The 14,962-nt window shown below is 46.5% G+C and overlaps 1 protein-coding gene and 1 long non-coding RNA gene across 6 annotated transcripts in view; one reads left to right on the top strand and one right to left on the bottom strand.

Annotated features, from left to right (window-relative positions):
- LOC146335943 (uncharacterized) overlaps positions 1-14,924 on the top strand; it is a 24,495-nt gene extending 9,571 nt beyond the window's left edge. The window contains exons 2-3 of the long non-coding RNA XR_014785804.1: positions 1,735-2,039; positions 10,974-14,924. This is a non-coding gene — a long non-coding RNA (uncharacterized LOC146335943). The remainder of the gene's footprint in view (positions 1-1,734; positions 2,040-10,973) is intronic.
- NAA25 (N-alpha-acetyltransferase 25, NatB auxiliary subunit) overlaps positions 1-14,962 on the bottom strand; it is a 48,663-nt gene that overhangs the window by 7,668 nt on the left and 26,033 nt on the right. The window contains exons 13-23 of one of the 5 annotated variants that reach the window (XM_084820407.1): positions 14,873-14,962; positions 13,317-13,497; positions 12,433-12,532; positions 11,011-11,162; positions 10,074-10,199; positions 8,762-9,005; positions 8,005-8,128; positions 4,425-4,490; positions 1,912-2,009; positions 1,689-1,799; positions 408-554 (exon numbers count right to left, since the gene is read on the bottom strand). In XM_084820407.1, coding sequence (XP_084676533.1) covers positions 408-554; positions 1,689-1,799; positions 1,912-2,009; positions 4,425-4,490; positions 8,005-8,128; positions 8,762-9,005; positions 10,074-10,199; positions 11,011-11,162; positions 12,433-12,532; positions 13,317-13,497; positions 14,873-14,962 — 1,439 coding nt within the window. Of the gene's footprint in view, positions 1-407; positions 555-1,688; positions 1,800-1,911; positions 3,318-4,424; positions 4,491-8,004; positions 8,129-8,761; positions 9,006-10,073; positions 10,200-11,010; positions 11,163-12,432; positions 12,533-13,316; positions 13,498-14,872 lie in introns of those variants that run through there. The other 4 variants (XM_084820408.1, XR_014785803.1, XM_084820409.1 and 1 more) reach the window with 4 other exon arrangements.

Here is a 14,962-nt window from a genome sequence, read left to right as displayed (position 1 = left end):
GTTTTTTTTTTTTGCTTCATTTGGTGCCCCCACATGGATGCTGACTGCAATTTCAGGGCTTTGCTCTGTAGCATAACGTACATCTCTGTCTCTCCCCCTCCTCACATAGAATCCAGTTCCCAAACATTCCGTCACAAGTAACAGAAGCTGGGATACGAACAGGCTCAGCAATTCACAGCTTGGGGTGCCCAGGTGCAAGGAACACAGCTAGTCCCAATGGTCTCTGAATGCATTGCCTCTCCTTCTCCTATATAAGAGAATGACTGCCATGCATTCCTATGGGGTAAAAGGGCGGCACCTAGAATGCTGCTAAGCGAGGACAAAAATCTTCCATCCCACCACACGCATTGTTGACACCGTAAAGATGGGCATCTTCGTCATTCAACTCTGAAGCAGCATTTTATTACCTGTGACAGTAAATTGTCTTCTATGGAGAGATCTTCAAGTTTAAGTGCAGTTAGAGTAATTTCTAGCCCTTTGATATGGTCTATCACATTGGAAGTGAGCGTCTGGAGCCCGGAAATGTAATCTTGAAAGCTGGTGAACACGGGGGGCTACAAAAAGAGAGAAGGGCAGGTGGGGGAGAATGAAATATGTTCCATGCATGCTCTTGGACAATACAGCAGCTACTCATTTTATTTCATCTTGAATCACTTTAAATTATTTTTTAAAATTTGAATTCAACTTCTTTGCATTAACTGAGTAATCTACACTACTGGAAAGGAAAAATATATTTGCCCATAAGAAAACGTGCAATCAAAATCAACATATGAAGAATCTAAAATAACTGAGATCAACCAAATACATCTGGTATTCTCTTCATCAGGCAAATGTATCAAACCTTTTCATTCAGGGATGGACAGATCGATCTATTTCTAGCCCATGTCAGTTTTGCATGTGTTCACACATAAGTCCGTTCCTACCTGTTGCAGCATCAAGCTGAGATTTTAAAAACCACACACAAGAAAATGCACATTTTTGAATGTCTTTTCACAAAACATGCATTTTTGTACACGTATTTTTGTATACTTTTTATTCTAAAAGACACATTATGTATACAATTTGGTAAATTTTGCAAACCAGAACCATATTGCAAAGTTTGGAGAAGTGTGAAAACAGAAGGATAACTGCGTTCCCCTCTGCACAGTAGCACTGGATGTACAAATTAGGTCATCTTGCTTAATACTGCACATCGCACGAAATCCTCAAGCATTCCTAGTGTGCACCTGATAGGAGCAATTATTTTATTTCATCTGCCGTGTGGCATTTTCCACAGATGCATCTGTGCAATGGCTTTTTTTTTAGCAATTTTAAATTGTTTTTAAATTGTGTATGTTAAAGATTTGATATTAGGTCTTTATTACCTTGTATTTGTGTGCTGCAATTTCTGTGAACTGCCCAGAGAGCTCGGGCTACTGAGCAGTATAGAAATGGAATAAATGAATGAAAATGAATGAATGCTGCTCTTTGGAGGTGGTGCATTTTTCTGGGCATCCACATCCAGTGGCACTAATTTAGTGGCTCCCTTGTGCTGAAGACTGCCATAAAAAGGAACTGTACTAGAAATAATGCTAACATATCCAAACACGAAGACTCCATTTAGCTCTCATGGCTTGTGACTATTGACAGAGTCCTATTCTCTATGAATTCATCTGGGAGGGAATTCTGTAAAACTGCATGTTGTATACCATTGCAATAATGCTCTCTTTTTTCTTCTTCTTCTTTTTCTGGAAGCTTGATTTGCAGGGCCGGAGGACGCTGTCCGAGTAACCGCACACCCACAGGACGATGGAGATGGTCTGGAAGGAAGAGGGGAGGGGGAGCATGCACTTTAGGAACACAGCTGGATTCTGCAACTGGTGAGGGAGCAGGATTAGCTTTCCAAGTGCTCAGAGGAGGCCTCAGACTCACCTCCACAAAGAAGACTAGATTCTCTAAAATATTTGGATGGGTTTTGAAGCTGCCCTCCTTGACTTCCAACAAATCACCTTTGCATTTATTGAACTGATCTTCAAGAAAAGACAGAGAAGGGAAAAAAGGTGAGACTTGTGAAAATGTCAGTTTTAGGCAAGGCAAGGCATTGCTTATTTGCAGCTGCTGCTTCCACTGGAGATGTCTGGGATGGAACCTGGGACCTGAACAGGTAGGTGCGTGCAAAGCTTGTGCGGTGTCACTGAGCTAAGCTCCGCTCCCACTGAATATAGGAAGCGGCCTCGTACCAGGCGACGATCACTGGTCTCCTAGCCCAGTATTGTCTGCTCCCAACTTGTTGAACCTCTTTCAACCCGAGGGCCAAGTTCAGCTTTGGGGAAGCCCTGGGAGGCCACATTCCAGTGCTGGGTGGAGCCAAAGGCAAGGGGGGCAAGACCAAAACACCAGCATATTTTAGCGGAAACTTCTTAATGCCATTCACTAAGCCTCAGGAGAGCCATGTCAACCTTTTAGAAGAGGGAAAATACCAAACCATCAGCAGTCGGGGGAAAGAAGGCATGGCCACCCGGGGAACCACAGAAACCTGGACTGGGAGCTTGGGCAGGCCTGAGATTCAACACCCCTGGGCTACTCTGGCAGGCAGTGTCTCTTCGGGGTTTCCGAGGCAGAGGTCTTTCCTTCTTTAAAATATTTTTATCCTGCCTTTAAGGAGAAAACCCTCTCAAGGTGGCTTACACAGTAAAATACAATGCAACAATAGACATCAACAATGAATAAAAGTCAGCAATAATAATAAAACATACAGTCCAGAGAATACTAACATCCAGTACCTAATAGCAGCTTAGAACCCTTAGTGGTCCAAATAAATTGACAACTTGAGAAAAAAGCCAAAGAAAATCAGTCTCCAGGGCTTTCCTAAAGGCTGCAATGATGGGGCCTGATGGGCCTCATCAGGTGGTCATTCATTCAAAAGGTGCGGGGCCACTGCATCACCTGCTACTGGAATCCTGATCCTGGGTGCGGAAGGCTTTATAGCAGTGCTCCTACGGCTTCGCTTCTATTTATGCTGTTTGAAATTTTATCAGGTTTATAAGGGCTTTGCTGATTGACAGATACATAAAAATAAACTGATTGTCAGGTCGGTGTGTATTTTCAAGTCACCCCTGTCCGCGCCCCCCACCTGCAATTTAACTGCATACACTGTAGAAGAACTCATACATGTAGACAAATCTAAGCTGCTTGCAGTCTTTGAGCGTTTCTGGCAGAAGAGACTGGCAGTTATGCGATTCTAGACTGATCCAGGAGAAAATGCGGTGTGCTGCATGAAATAGCCGCTTTCTTCTTCTTCTGGCTTTGTGTGGGGATATCCAGGAGGAACAAAAGATCTGCCAGGTGACATGCAGATATATGTAGCAGACCAATTAAAAGAATCATTTGGGATGAGCAAATGCCTTTCAGAGGATGAAAACATTTACTCTCATAATCATTACTTAACTCCAGCTTATAAAATAAAGCTTTCCTTGTAGTAGATGGAGTAGGAGAGCACCCCCAGGGCCTCTAAGGAGAAATGGGGGTGCAAAAGGCTGGAAAGCATCCAAAGGAGACCCCCAAAAGGAAAGAAACGTCTCAGGATACAAAAAAATTTTTTTTTGCAAAGCCCAACGCATTTCAGCCTCATATTTAATTTTAAAGGCCTTCTTCAAGAGGCTGTAATAGTATTAGAAATAAAAGACAACAATAAAAGAGGCCAAAACACGTTGGGCTTTCCAGAAATAAAAGCTTTGCATCCTGAGACATTTCTCTCCTTTTAGGGTTCTGTAAGGAGAAAGCCACTTGCCCAGGTGAGGAAAAGGGGGCGTCTGGACACTCGCAATGCAGAAAGAAGCCACCGTGGCTTCTTCCCCCGCACCTGCTGTGCGTGTGGCCACCATCTGCATAATTCCCTATGACACAGTGGGAGTGGCCAGTTGTCAGTTGCAGGGTGGGTATGAGGCCACAATGGCATGCCAGGTTTGGATGACGCACCAACCCACTCCATGCCACGGGGAATTATGCAAATGACAGTCATGCAGGGGGAGGAGCCACAATGGCTTCTTCCCCTTACGTGATTGTCCGAACCCCGTCAAAGTCACCTCCAGAGAACTAGGCAGAGGGTGCTCTATAAGCACTGAAACAGCAAAAGAGTCTTGTGGCACCTTAAAGACTACCAAATTTATTTTGGCATAAGCTTTCATTTCGTCAGATGCACGAAAAGTTATTGAGCATTTGGGGTATATATGCAGTGTGGTGGTGGGAGAATTGTAAACAGTGAGGTCAGAAGGAAATTCAATGCAGGAAGTACTGACAGTGACAATTACATTATTAAGAGCTAGTCCTTTGGGGCAGGACATGGCTCATGTGGTGAATGTACAGGAAATCAGCCAGCCAATTTCTATTGATTGACTGATTTGTAGGCTAGGAAGTTTGTGGAGATATTTGCAAAGCTGACTTACCTGTTAGTTGTTCTAGTAATGATTTCAAGCTATTCCCTATTCTCTCTTGAATTGCTGTCGAATCTTCTGAAAATAGAGAAGAGTTATCAAATTTCTTATCCAAATGCTTAATGGCGACATTAAGAAAATTAAAAATCAAGTAACTGTTTTAGAAAAAGTACACAGAACACAAAAACAAGCAACAGCTAGAGTGAAAAGCATATTATCACAAGCAAGAAATGGAGACTTAGATGAAGCACAGAAGGATATTGTCATGATGATGCAAACAGCAGATGAACAGCTGATGTACAGTGATGGTGTATAAAAATTATTCAAAGTGGCAGGCCTGGCACGAGTACCTGGCAAGGCTGGGCAAATACCAGGGCCCAGGAGCTCCAGAGGACCCACTGGGGCTAGCGCTAGGACTGAAAAGATCACGGGGCTGGGGGCAGCCGGCATCTCCTTTCCTCCACATGTCTCTGGATCCCTCCCCCTCAGTGTAGTGATGCTTTGTCGGGGGCAGGACCCAGAACACAAGGGGGAAAGAAGAGGTCTCCTTTCAGCACAACTCTTTTGAAGGGAAAAGAAGGGTGTTCTGGGCCAGGTGGGATCCCACCTCAGCTGGTGCCCTGCCCCATGAAGAGCCTGGGGCTGGAATGCCAGGTGACTCCACAGCAGTCTCCCTCCCTGCAGGCTGCGGCTTGCTCCTGCTTGCCTGACCACCGGGGAAATTCATGGGAACAGGGGCTGCATCATCTGGAAGACCCTGGGAGGGGGGAAATGGCCTAGATCGCTTAGGTGCCTTGAGGATCCCACCAGAGGATCATAGAATCATAGAATAGTAGGGTTGGAAGGGGCCTACAAGGCCATCGAGTCCAACCCCCTGCTCAATGCAGGAATCCAAGTCAGAGCATCCCTGACAAATGGCTGTCCAGCCTCGTCTTGAAGGCCTCCAGTGTGGGAGAGCCCACCACCTCCCCAGGTCATTGGTTCCATTGTCGTATTGCTCTTACACTCAGGAAGTTTTTCCTGATGTTCAGCCGGAATCTGGCTTCCTGTAACTTGAGCCCATGATTCCGTGTCCTGCACTCTGGGATGATCAAGAAGAGATCCTGGCCTTCTTCTCTGTGACAACCTTTCAAGTACTTGAAGAGTGCTATCATATCTCCCCTCAGTCTTCTCTTCTCAAGGCTAAACATGCCCAGTTCTTTCAGTCTCTCTTCATAGGGCTTTGTTTCCAGTCCCCTGAGCATCTTTGTTGCCCTCCTCTGAACCCTCTCCAGTTTGTCTGCATCCTTCTTAAAGTGTGGTGCCCAGAACTGGACACAGTATTCCAGATGAGGCCTAACCAGTGCTGAGTAGAGGGGAACTAGTACTTCCCGGGCTTTGGAAGCGATGCTTCTATGAATGCAGCCCAAAAGAGCATTTGCCTTTTTTGCAGCCACATCACATGGTTGGCTCATATTCAGCTTGTGATCGACAACAATTCCAAGATCCTTCTCGCTCATAGTGTGGTTGAGCCATGTATCCCCCATCTTGTAACTGTGCATTTGGTTTCTTTTTCCTAGGTGCAGAACTTGGCATTTGTCCCTGTTAAATGCCATTCTGTTGTTTTCTGCCCAGCGCTCCAGTCTATCCAGATCACTTTGAATTTTGTTTCTGTCTTCCAAAGTATTAGCTATCCCTCCCAATTTTGTGTCATCTGCAAATTTGATCAGCATTCCCTGCACCTCCTCCTCCAAGTCATTAATAAAAATGTTGAAGAGCACTGGGCCCAGAACTGAGCCCTGCGGTACCCCACTCGTTACCTCTCCCCAGCTTGAGAAGGTCCCATTGATAAGCACTCTTTGAGTCCGATTGTGTAGCCAACTGTGGATCCACCGGATCGTTGTTTCATCTAGCCCACTTCGAGCTAGTTTGCTCATCAGGAGATCATGGGGCACTTTGTCGAAAGCTTTGCTGAAGTCGAGGTATATGATGTCTACAGCATTCCCACGGTCTACAAGGGAGGTGACTTGATCAAAAAATGAGATCAGATTTGTCTGGCAGGATTTGTTTTTGACAAATCCATGTTGGCTTCGAGTAATCACGGCATTGTTGTCAAGGTGCTTCCAGATGGATTGCTTTATGATCTGCTCCAGAATTTTCCCAGGGATTGATGTCAGACTGACTGGTCTGTAGTTCCCAGGTTCCTCCTTTTTACCCTTTTTGAAGATAGGGACAACGTTAGCCCTCCTCCAGTCATCTGGCACTTCCCCCGTCCTCCATGATTTCTCAAAGAGAATAGACAGCGGTTCTGAGAGTTCTTCTGCCAGTTCCTTTATGACTCTAGGATGCAGTTCATCTGGCCCTGGAGATTTGAACTCATTCAAAGTAATGAGGTGTTCCTTGACCATATGCCTGTCGATCTCAAGCTGCAATCCTGCCCTTTCAGCCTGTACTTCGCCTTTGTCAGGGGGGTCATAGACCCTCTTTTGGGAGAAGACTGAGCCAAAGTAGGAATTGAGCACTTCTGCCTTTTCTTTGTCATCTGTTATCATTTTGCCATCCTTATTTAATAGCTGAACCACCATTTCTTATCTCTGCCTTTTACTATGCACGTAGCTGAAGAAAGCCTTTTTGTTGTTTTTAACATCCCTTGCTAACCTCAGCTCATTCTCAGCTTTAGCCTTCCTGACGCCATCCCTGCAATTCTGTGCTACCTGCCTGTACTCTTCCTTTGTTACTTGGCCTTCTTTCCACTTCCTATATATATCCTTTTTTGTTTTCAGGTCATCCCTAAGCTTTTTGTGAAGCCACATTGGCTTCTTCTGTTGTCTTCCACCTTTTCTTCTTGTTGGAATTGCTTGTGATTGTGCCTTGCCCAGGCCCCCCTGAAACCTGGGGGCAGGCTGGCAATGTGGTAACAGGCGCAGAAGTCACACTTCGCAGACCACAAGGTGTCCTGCATGGCAGTATTTCTTTTTTTGTTTCTAAAAAAGGACCGACCTTTTGAGAGTCACAAAGACAAGCCAGAAAACGCCAAGAAAATGGCCAAAATGCTCACAGACGGATGGCAAGTTCGAGATCATTTGATTTTTCAAATCGTGAGGAGATGTAAGTGAAGGCAGCTTCCCACAACCTGGCGCCCTCTGGGGGATGCTGGGAGTTGTAATCCAACAGATCTGGAGGGTCCCAGGTTGGGAAGGATCATTCATTCATTCATTCATTCATTTATTGCATTTATATCCCGCCTTTTTTCTTCTTGCAAGGAACCCAAGGCGGCGTACATTATCCTCCTCCTCCTCTCCATTTTATCCTCACAACAACAACCCTGTGAGGTGGGTTGAGCTGAGAGTCTGTGACTGGCCCAAAGTCACCCAGTGAGCTTCCATGGCCGAGTGGGGACTAGAACCCAGAACTCCCGGCTCCCAGTCCAGCACTCTCGCCACTACACCACGCTGGCTCTCCTGAACATTCTGTGACATCACAGCAGCCCATAAGAGGCCTAGATCTTCAAACCGATCTGGAAACCCAGCCATACCTCCCAGTCACCCACCCGCACACACACCTCATCCCCAGCCCAAATGGGCTTCTGGCCTCAGGAACGACGAGGGCTTACCTAAGCCGTTGGTATCTAGATCATAAATTTCGCTAACGAGATAAAACAAGCTGGTTTGGCACTGGCAGCTCCCACTGCTGAAGAAGCCGGCCATGCGCGATGGAGGGGGGCCAAGGACCGGATACTACGGAAGAGGCAGAATGGGTGGGATGAAATATTCCATCTCCCTCATAAGAGAGAAAAACAGCGTTGTTTCTGGTCTAACCTATGGGCTGGATGCAGACTTACGTGGGGTCCACTGCACTGACAGAAGCAGGCTTCCCCTCCCCTTCTCAGGGCAGCCCCCCCCCCGCCCTCTGAAAATGCTACGCGAGAGTCAGGAGACCCTGCGGAATGGGGCGAGCTGTGCTGTGTTGCGGGGAGGAAGAAAATCCAACACCGGAGCCTTTCCTCTTGCGGAAGTCAGATCCTGGATCCAGCCCTAAGTATGTACTTCTAAGATTTCTGAGTTGCCCTAGTGCTAAAAGCTCTCAGGGTGACGTACAATAAAAACATGCATAAAATCCAAAATCCATGTAGATCGAATCAAAAGCGACACAATAAAACCATCCATTAAAAGCAGTAGAGGCTAAAACAGTCATCACAAGAAGATCTGAAACTATTGTGGAGACAACTCAAAAACACAACATAGCAACAGCTCTTGTTTAGCTCTCCAATTAGAGCACCAAGCTGAATGTTAGGAGAATCTTATCTCTGTATCTGCTGGCACAGTCACGAGCTCCGTAAGAAATTTGGGAATGGCTTCATGTAAGTGTACCTGAATCTTCTGCTCAAGGAACCGCTTCCCAGAATGCACTGCTGCATCCAGCTCCCGCAAGAGAGCCCGCACTGTGTCAATCTTGGAGGAAACACCATTCTCGGTGGTTTTCTCTGAGTTCTTTGGTTGAGCATTGTGGCCAAGAGTCGGCAGGCCGCTTATCAACCGCAATGTCAAAGATCGAATCTGCAGCCAGATGGTTTCTTCCTCCAAGGAGAGTTTTCTGTGTTCTTCAGAAATACCCCTGTGAAAGAGAGAGATCAACCATGAATTCAGACTTGAAAGCACAAATCCAAGCTGCCCCGAAAACTGACGTGGGCACTGTGAAGTCCAACATGATGGCAGTTGCTGTGGTATGTTGTCTTCCACACACATGTGAACACAAGGCCGGTGCTGCATTTTCCTCACCCATTGCTAGGATTGGGGCCAGCAAACAGCAAGGAGAAGAACAGTCCGGAAAAGCCACCAGTCCCTTGCACCATCATGACAAAGCACACCTGTGCAAGAGGAAAATGTGCCTGTAGAGTCCTGCCCCCCCACTATATGCTTATGCTGCTGTTTACAGGACTTCCTTATGTTCACACGAAACTATCAGGATCCACTATTGCTCCAGATCCTGCAACAATTCCGTTATGCCATTTTAATATGGAAGACATCCCCGCAGTTAGAAGGGAAATGACATCACTATTTCTTTAAGCAGCCAAATCCCAAACAAAGCCTGTAAATCAGGGGCAGGGATAGCAACATTTGGGAAATCCTGAGAATGGATAAGATTTCCACCAGGGGAAAAAAGGAGGATGTCAAATCCTAGATACTCAGACAACTGTACTAAGAAATGTTGGCCTGTAATAGCAACCAGGGAGCAAAACCCAAGGGCCAAATATTGAAACATAATGCCAACCTGGGGTTTTCTAAAACCCGGAGTTTCTATGAGCCAGCCAGCCAGCCAGCCGCTCGCATGTGGATGAACTGCTTCCCCTTGGCTGCTCCTGCCACTGGGAGCAGCTGAACAAGTCAGGGATGCTCCAAACCCTGGCATGATTAATGTCATATCAGCACCAGGAACTCCGGCTTGTCTCTCCCCTGACAAGCCAGAGTTGTAGCCCAGGGTTACTGCCAGTAGCTAAGCCTCAGGAGAGGCTTTTCAACCTTTTAGAATGGGGAAGGAACTGCACAAAAGCCAACGAACCACCCAGTGACGGAGGCCTGGATGTGGTCTCCGAGCCTGAGTTTCTGCATCCTTTAAATGGTCTACCTCCCCAAAGGCAGCCTATGGAAAACCTCCATCGTGGCAGTGGCCATTCGTCCTTGCCTGTCTTTTGGGTCCCAATTAAATAAGACAGTGAGGTCTCGGTTATCTCGCAGGTCGTTCCAGGGAATGTCATCCTCTTCTGGACTTAGGCTCATGGACTTTATACTCTCTTCCAAACTCGTTGATCTAGTTCATGGGGTGAAAGACAGAAGTCAGATGCTGCACAGGATTCTGGCCAGACTTGGTTAGAACCCAGACAATGCAAACGGCACATGCTTGAGCTGACTGACCACGCTCAGAGCTAGTGCTGTATTCAATGCCAGCTTTCTCCAACCCAGGGGCCTCCAGATGTGCTGGATTACAACTCCCACCATGCACAGCCAGCACAGGCTGTGAATGATGGGAGTTACAGTCAAAAATGTTTGGAGGGCACCAGAATGGGGAAGGCTGCTCCATGCAGAAAACAACCCGAAGCGTGCCCGGAAAAGTTGCCACATGTGGTCCGAGAGGCGGAAACGGGCAAGCTTTAAATGCCTCTTGAAGACCTATCTGTTTATTTACTTATTATTTCTTACATTTCTACAATAACAACTATCTTAGGCTTTCCCTGACTTGTAAATGACTCGTGACATTGATCTGTTCAGCTGCTGTTCTCTTTGGAACATTTTTAATGTAATTATTGTTTATATTATTTTTACAGTGATTTTTATATTGCATTATATGTATTTTTTTTATGTAAAACACTTCAAGATTTTAGGATATCGTGGTATAGAAGTAGTCAAAATAACTCCTGCAACCTGAGTAATATATGTCAACAAATAGATTTCCAGAGTGACAAATTCCACACCCACTGCTTCAACTAGAGGTCTCTGGAGTACTCCTGGGAAGTGTCCCTCAATACTTTGAGGTTGCTTTAATCAGCAGCACCTCTATCCAACATCTTTCTCTCTCTTTTACCAGCCTCCAGCCTGCCACAACTTCTGACATAAGGACTCACATATTTGCTTCAAGTAAGAGGTCCAGCAACATCCGTTCTGTGCGGACTTGTGCAAAATGAAGTGAAGAGTTTAGTCTGTTCCTGAAAGCAATGAATTCTGGTATCTTCTCAAACGCACCATATTTATAGGCTTGAATAATGTATTCTGAGGTCTAGGAAGAAAACACGTGACAACAGCCTCTGTTAGTGAAGCATGAAGTTACAGAGTTCTGCACACACATTCCATCTGTGACAATCCAGGAAGGACATTCACTGAGGGAACCCAATTCTCATGGGCCCTGTGCTTACGTTGTATGGAATTCATGCTTGGGATTTCAGCAAACAAACTTCTGTGAGCTTGGTTTCACACTGACACTGATGAGCTTGCTTTCTCAAGTGACTTCGGGGAGAAATGCTGAGTGCTACCCTCACTGAGCCAAACCAACCCCACAGGGCTGTTGGGAGGACAAAGTGAGAAGCGCAGCTGCCCTGAACAACTTGAAAGGGGGCAGGGGGAGGGAGAGATTCAAAACGTATTTGAAGGAGGCTGCACCCTCCTTATGCTGGACACTAAAGCCACATGCTGAAAGGAACAGAGTTCCCACTCCCATGACTGAATGGGAAGATATACAGAAACAGCTGCACTAGAAACAAGTTGTGACAAAGGCTGTCTAAACCAAATGGAAGTTGAGTTATTATTATGATTAACTATATTTTTATTCCACCCTTCCTCCCAAGAATCAGAGGGCAGGCACATGCCCCCTCCCCTTTTATCCTCACAACAACCCTGTGAGATAGGTTAGCCAGACAGTGTGACTGGCCCAAGCAGAGAGTTTTATAACTGAGCAGGGATTTGAACCTGGGTGTCATTACTATTTCTATAGTGACTATATCAGTGTTTATCCTACTTTGGATGACCAGGGCACTTCATTTTTTTGAAAAAACACACACAACACCCTTCACTCTTATACCTGGAAGAGTATAACTGCCCACCCTTGAGAGGAGCCCTCGCTTTTATTGGCATGAGTCACTGTTCTGGGCATGCCTCCTCTGCTCACGAAGGGATGCAAGAGGCACACTCATCGGAAGCAACAGTGCAGAGATGCAGCTGGATTACGGTCTGCAGGAGGTGGTCAAAGAGGAGGAGGCAAGGCTGGAGCAGTGAATCCTGCAGAGAGACACTGGGCAACCTCCTGTGGGGGTGGCTACTTTGGGCTCACAGGAGCAGCACGCCAGCAGACAGTTTAGGTATTACGGTCAATACAAGCTGACACATGCCCTGTGGCCAGGATTAAAAAAGTCTAAGTCGACAAGACACAGAGGGGAAGGGCCGTGGAGGGAAGGGGTTGCTTGCGCAGGGGAAGCTCCCAAGGGAATTGTGTGCATCTGCTCTCTGAGAAGGGGAAACTGGGATAGGGGCTTGGAGTCTCCTTTGCCACTTACATCTTTCTGGTTGGAGTGGAAAAACCTGAGTGCAAAGTTGCAGGACTGTGACGCGGCGGCATAGTGACCAAAGGCGGCGGCGTAGCGCGTCAGCAAGTAACTGCAACACAAGACAAAACAGAACACACTGACGACCACGAGAGGGCTGCTCCCCCATCACCACCGGCTACACTGAACTGCTAGACTTCCAAGAGTTATTTCTTTCTTTCCTTCCTTTCAGTATTGCCCTAAGATTAGAAAGTGCAAACCACTTTTTTAAATGTAAGAGTCAAGGAACAGCAACGGACAGGAAGTGATCTGGATTGGATTTGCCCAGCGCAACTTCCACGTCTTCTCCATCCTGTTCCCAAAGGGATTCTCCTGCTAAATTAGTTGTTTATGGAGGCATGAAGCAAACATGAACTGTATAAGAGATTAAAATTATACAAGTAAACTGCCCCAGTTGAGAATTCTACAGGGGAAATTCACTCGAATGAAAATCCCACTCGAGATCTATCTTTTATAGCGAAGGGCAACCCCTGTCCTTGCATAGTCTTTTTTCCTGTAAAATAATCCCCAGTCTCATGGACAAGGTTGTGTGAACTTACAACACTCACACATGAGAAGCAGAGAAAGCCATCATCTAAGAAGCCAAACCCCAAAGCCACTTGAAAGACTCGATACTTGTGTAATCCACCTTGGTGAAGTTAGCAGGCGCCTTAACTAACGTTTGAGGCTACGGTGGGAAAAGGTGAACCGTTTTATTGTATTTATTTAAAATATTTCTTGGCTGCCTTTCAGGGCGGAGGCTAACCATGTGCTAACGAATGTACTCTCCAGAAGGAAGGGGAGGCTCTTGGACTGTGGACTGAGCCAGTGGGTTGTTCCACGGATGTGCTACCCACCCGATGGTGTCATGCTGAATGTGCTTTGCGTCGAGGCTGGAGTACAGCTCCACCACTGGCTCAAACGCCCCGAGCATACAGTAGATTCGGATGAGAAGCAATTTGAACTGAGCATTGGAGGGACTGTGAGTCAGCCCTTCTTCTAGCAGAGTCAAGCACTGCCAGGCAGCCGGCTCTTCACCTGGGGAGAGAACATCACACTCGAGCCTTGAACTAGATAGACGGGCTGGGTGAGCCAGCCAAACAGGTGCCTCTCCTCTTCGCTGGCATCCAAGCACCAAGGTCATGTCACACCTTGAACTGGGGAGGTTGGGGTGGGGAGATGATGTGGCTACTTCTCACACCAGCCTTGCCTGTAGTCAGGTTGACCAGCCCTCTCACACTACCTCCCTGGTTCAAACATGACCACAACAATAGGAGAAATGACCACATGCACGGTGGCAACCGTGATCACAGGTAATGCAAGAAGGGGCCCTGCGTGCCTTGATCATAAACCCTCCATGTTCTGTACAGAGGTCTCCAATACACACTTCTAAGGCACAGAGATGGTGTATGTAATGAATCCAGACTAGAAAAGGAGAAGACATCTATGGATTAGAGGCAATCTTGTAGCACAGGCCTGGTTTAGATATTACTTCCCATTTTAAGCTAACCACAGTTCCCTTAACTCAGTTGCTGCTTGTGATTTGTTCGCCAGCTTGAGTTTAATCAAGCCACAGTTTCCAGAGTTCAGATATACTGGGGAACTGTGGCTTGTTTAAATGTAGAACCAAAAGCTTTTCATCTCTCCTCTGGCATGTGAAAGAAGAGGAAAAGGGATTGGGCAGCCCTTGGCTTGTTCTCATAGAGAGAAAACATGCTTCCCTATCTGTCTGTATGGGGCCATAAGTTGGACAAGATAAATTTCAGTTCAGGCGCCTAGTTCAGAGAGCTGCAAATACACTCATGGGCTAGGGTGGTAAGAGCAGCCCTCCCTGGCCAGATCAAAGGCCTCGCTACTCCAGTATCCTGCTTCATACAGTGGCTAACTAGAGGCTTCTGGGAAGCCTCACAAACAGGGCGCGAGGGCCGTTAACCCTCCCCCACTGTAGTTCGCCTGCAACAGGTACTGAGAGGCATCCTGCCTCTGATACTGGAGATAGCGTACACCCATCAGGACTAGTAGCTACTGATAGCCTTCTCCTCCATGAATTTGTCTAACCCCTTTTAAAGCCATCCAAGTTGGTGGCCATCTTGTTGTAGCAAATTCCATTGTTTAACTATATGCTGTGTGAAGAAGTTTTTCCTTTTATCCGTCCTCGATCTGCAGTCATTCAGCTTCATTAGTTCCAGTATTATGAGAGAGGGAGAAAAAATTCTCTCTACTTTTTCCACACCATGCATAATTCTATAAACCTCTGTCATGACCTTACTCACGTTTTAAAAAATTAAACCAAAATTGGCCTCAAATGTTGCAACCTTTCCTCACAGGGGAGTTGCTCCAACCCCCTGATCGTTTTGGTCACCCCTTTCTGATCTCTATTCACACGCAAGCAGTGGGGCTTGTAAGGACATACCTGCCTCTAGCCAGATGTCAAGGAGCACGTGAACAGCAAGCAGGCAGTAGTAGTCCGAAAACTGCAACTCTGTTTTCAAACAGGATTTTC

Source organism: Heloderma suspectum, chromosome 13, assembly GCF_057233095.1.
Source record: "Heloderma suspectum isolate Gila_16-S chromosome 13, 16-S_ref, whole genome shotgun sequence".
NCBI classification, from domain to species: Eukaryota; Metazoa; Chordata; class Lepidosauria; order Squamata; family Helodermatidae; genus Heloderma; species Heloderma suspectum.
This window is presented reverse-complemented; position numbering and strand designations above follow the sequence as displayed.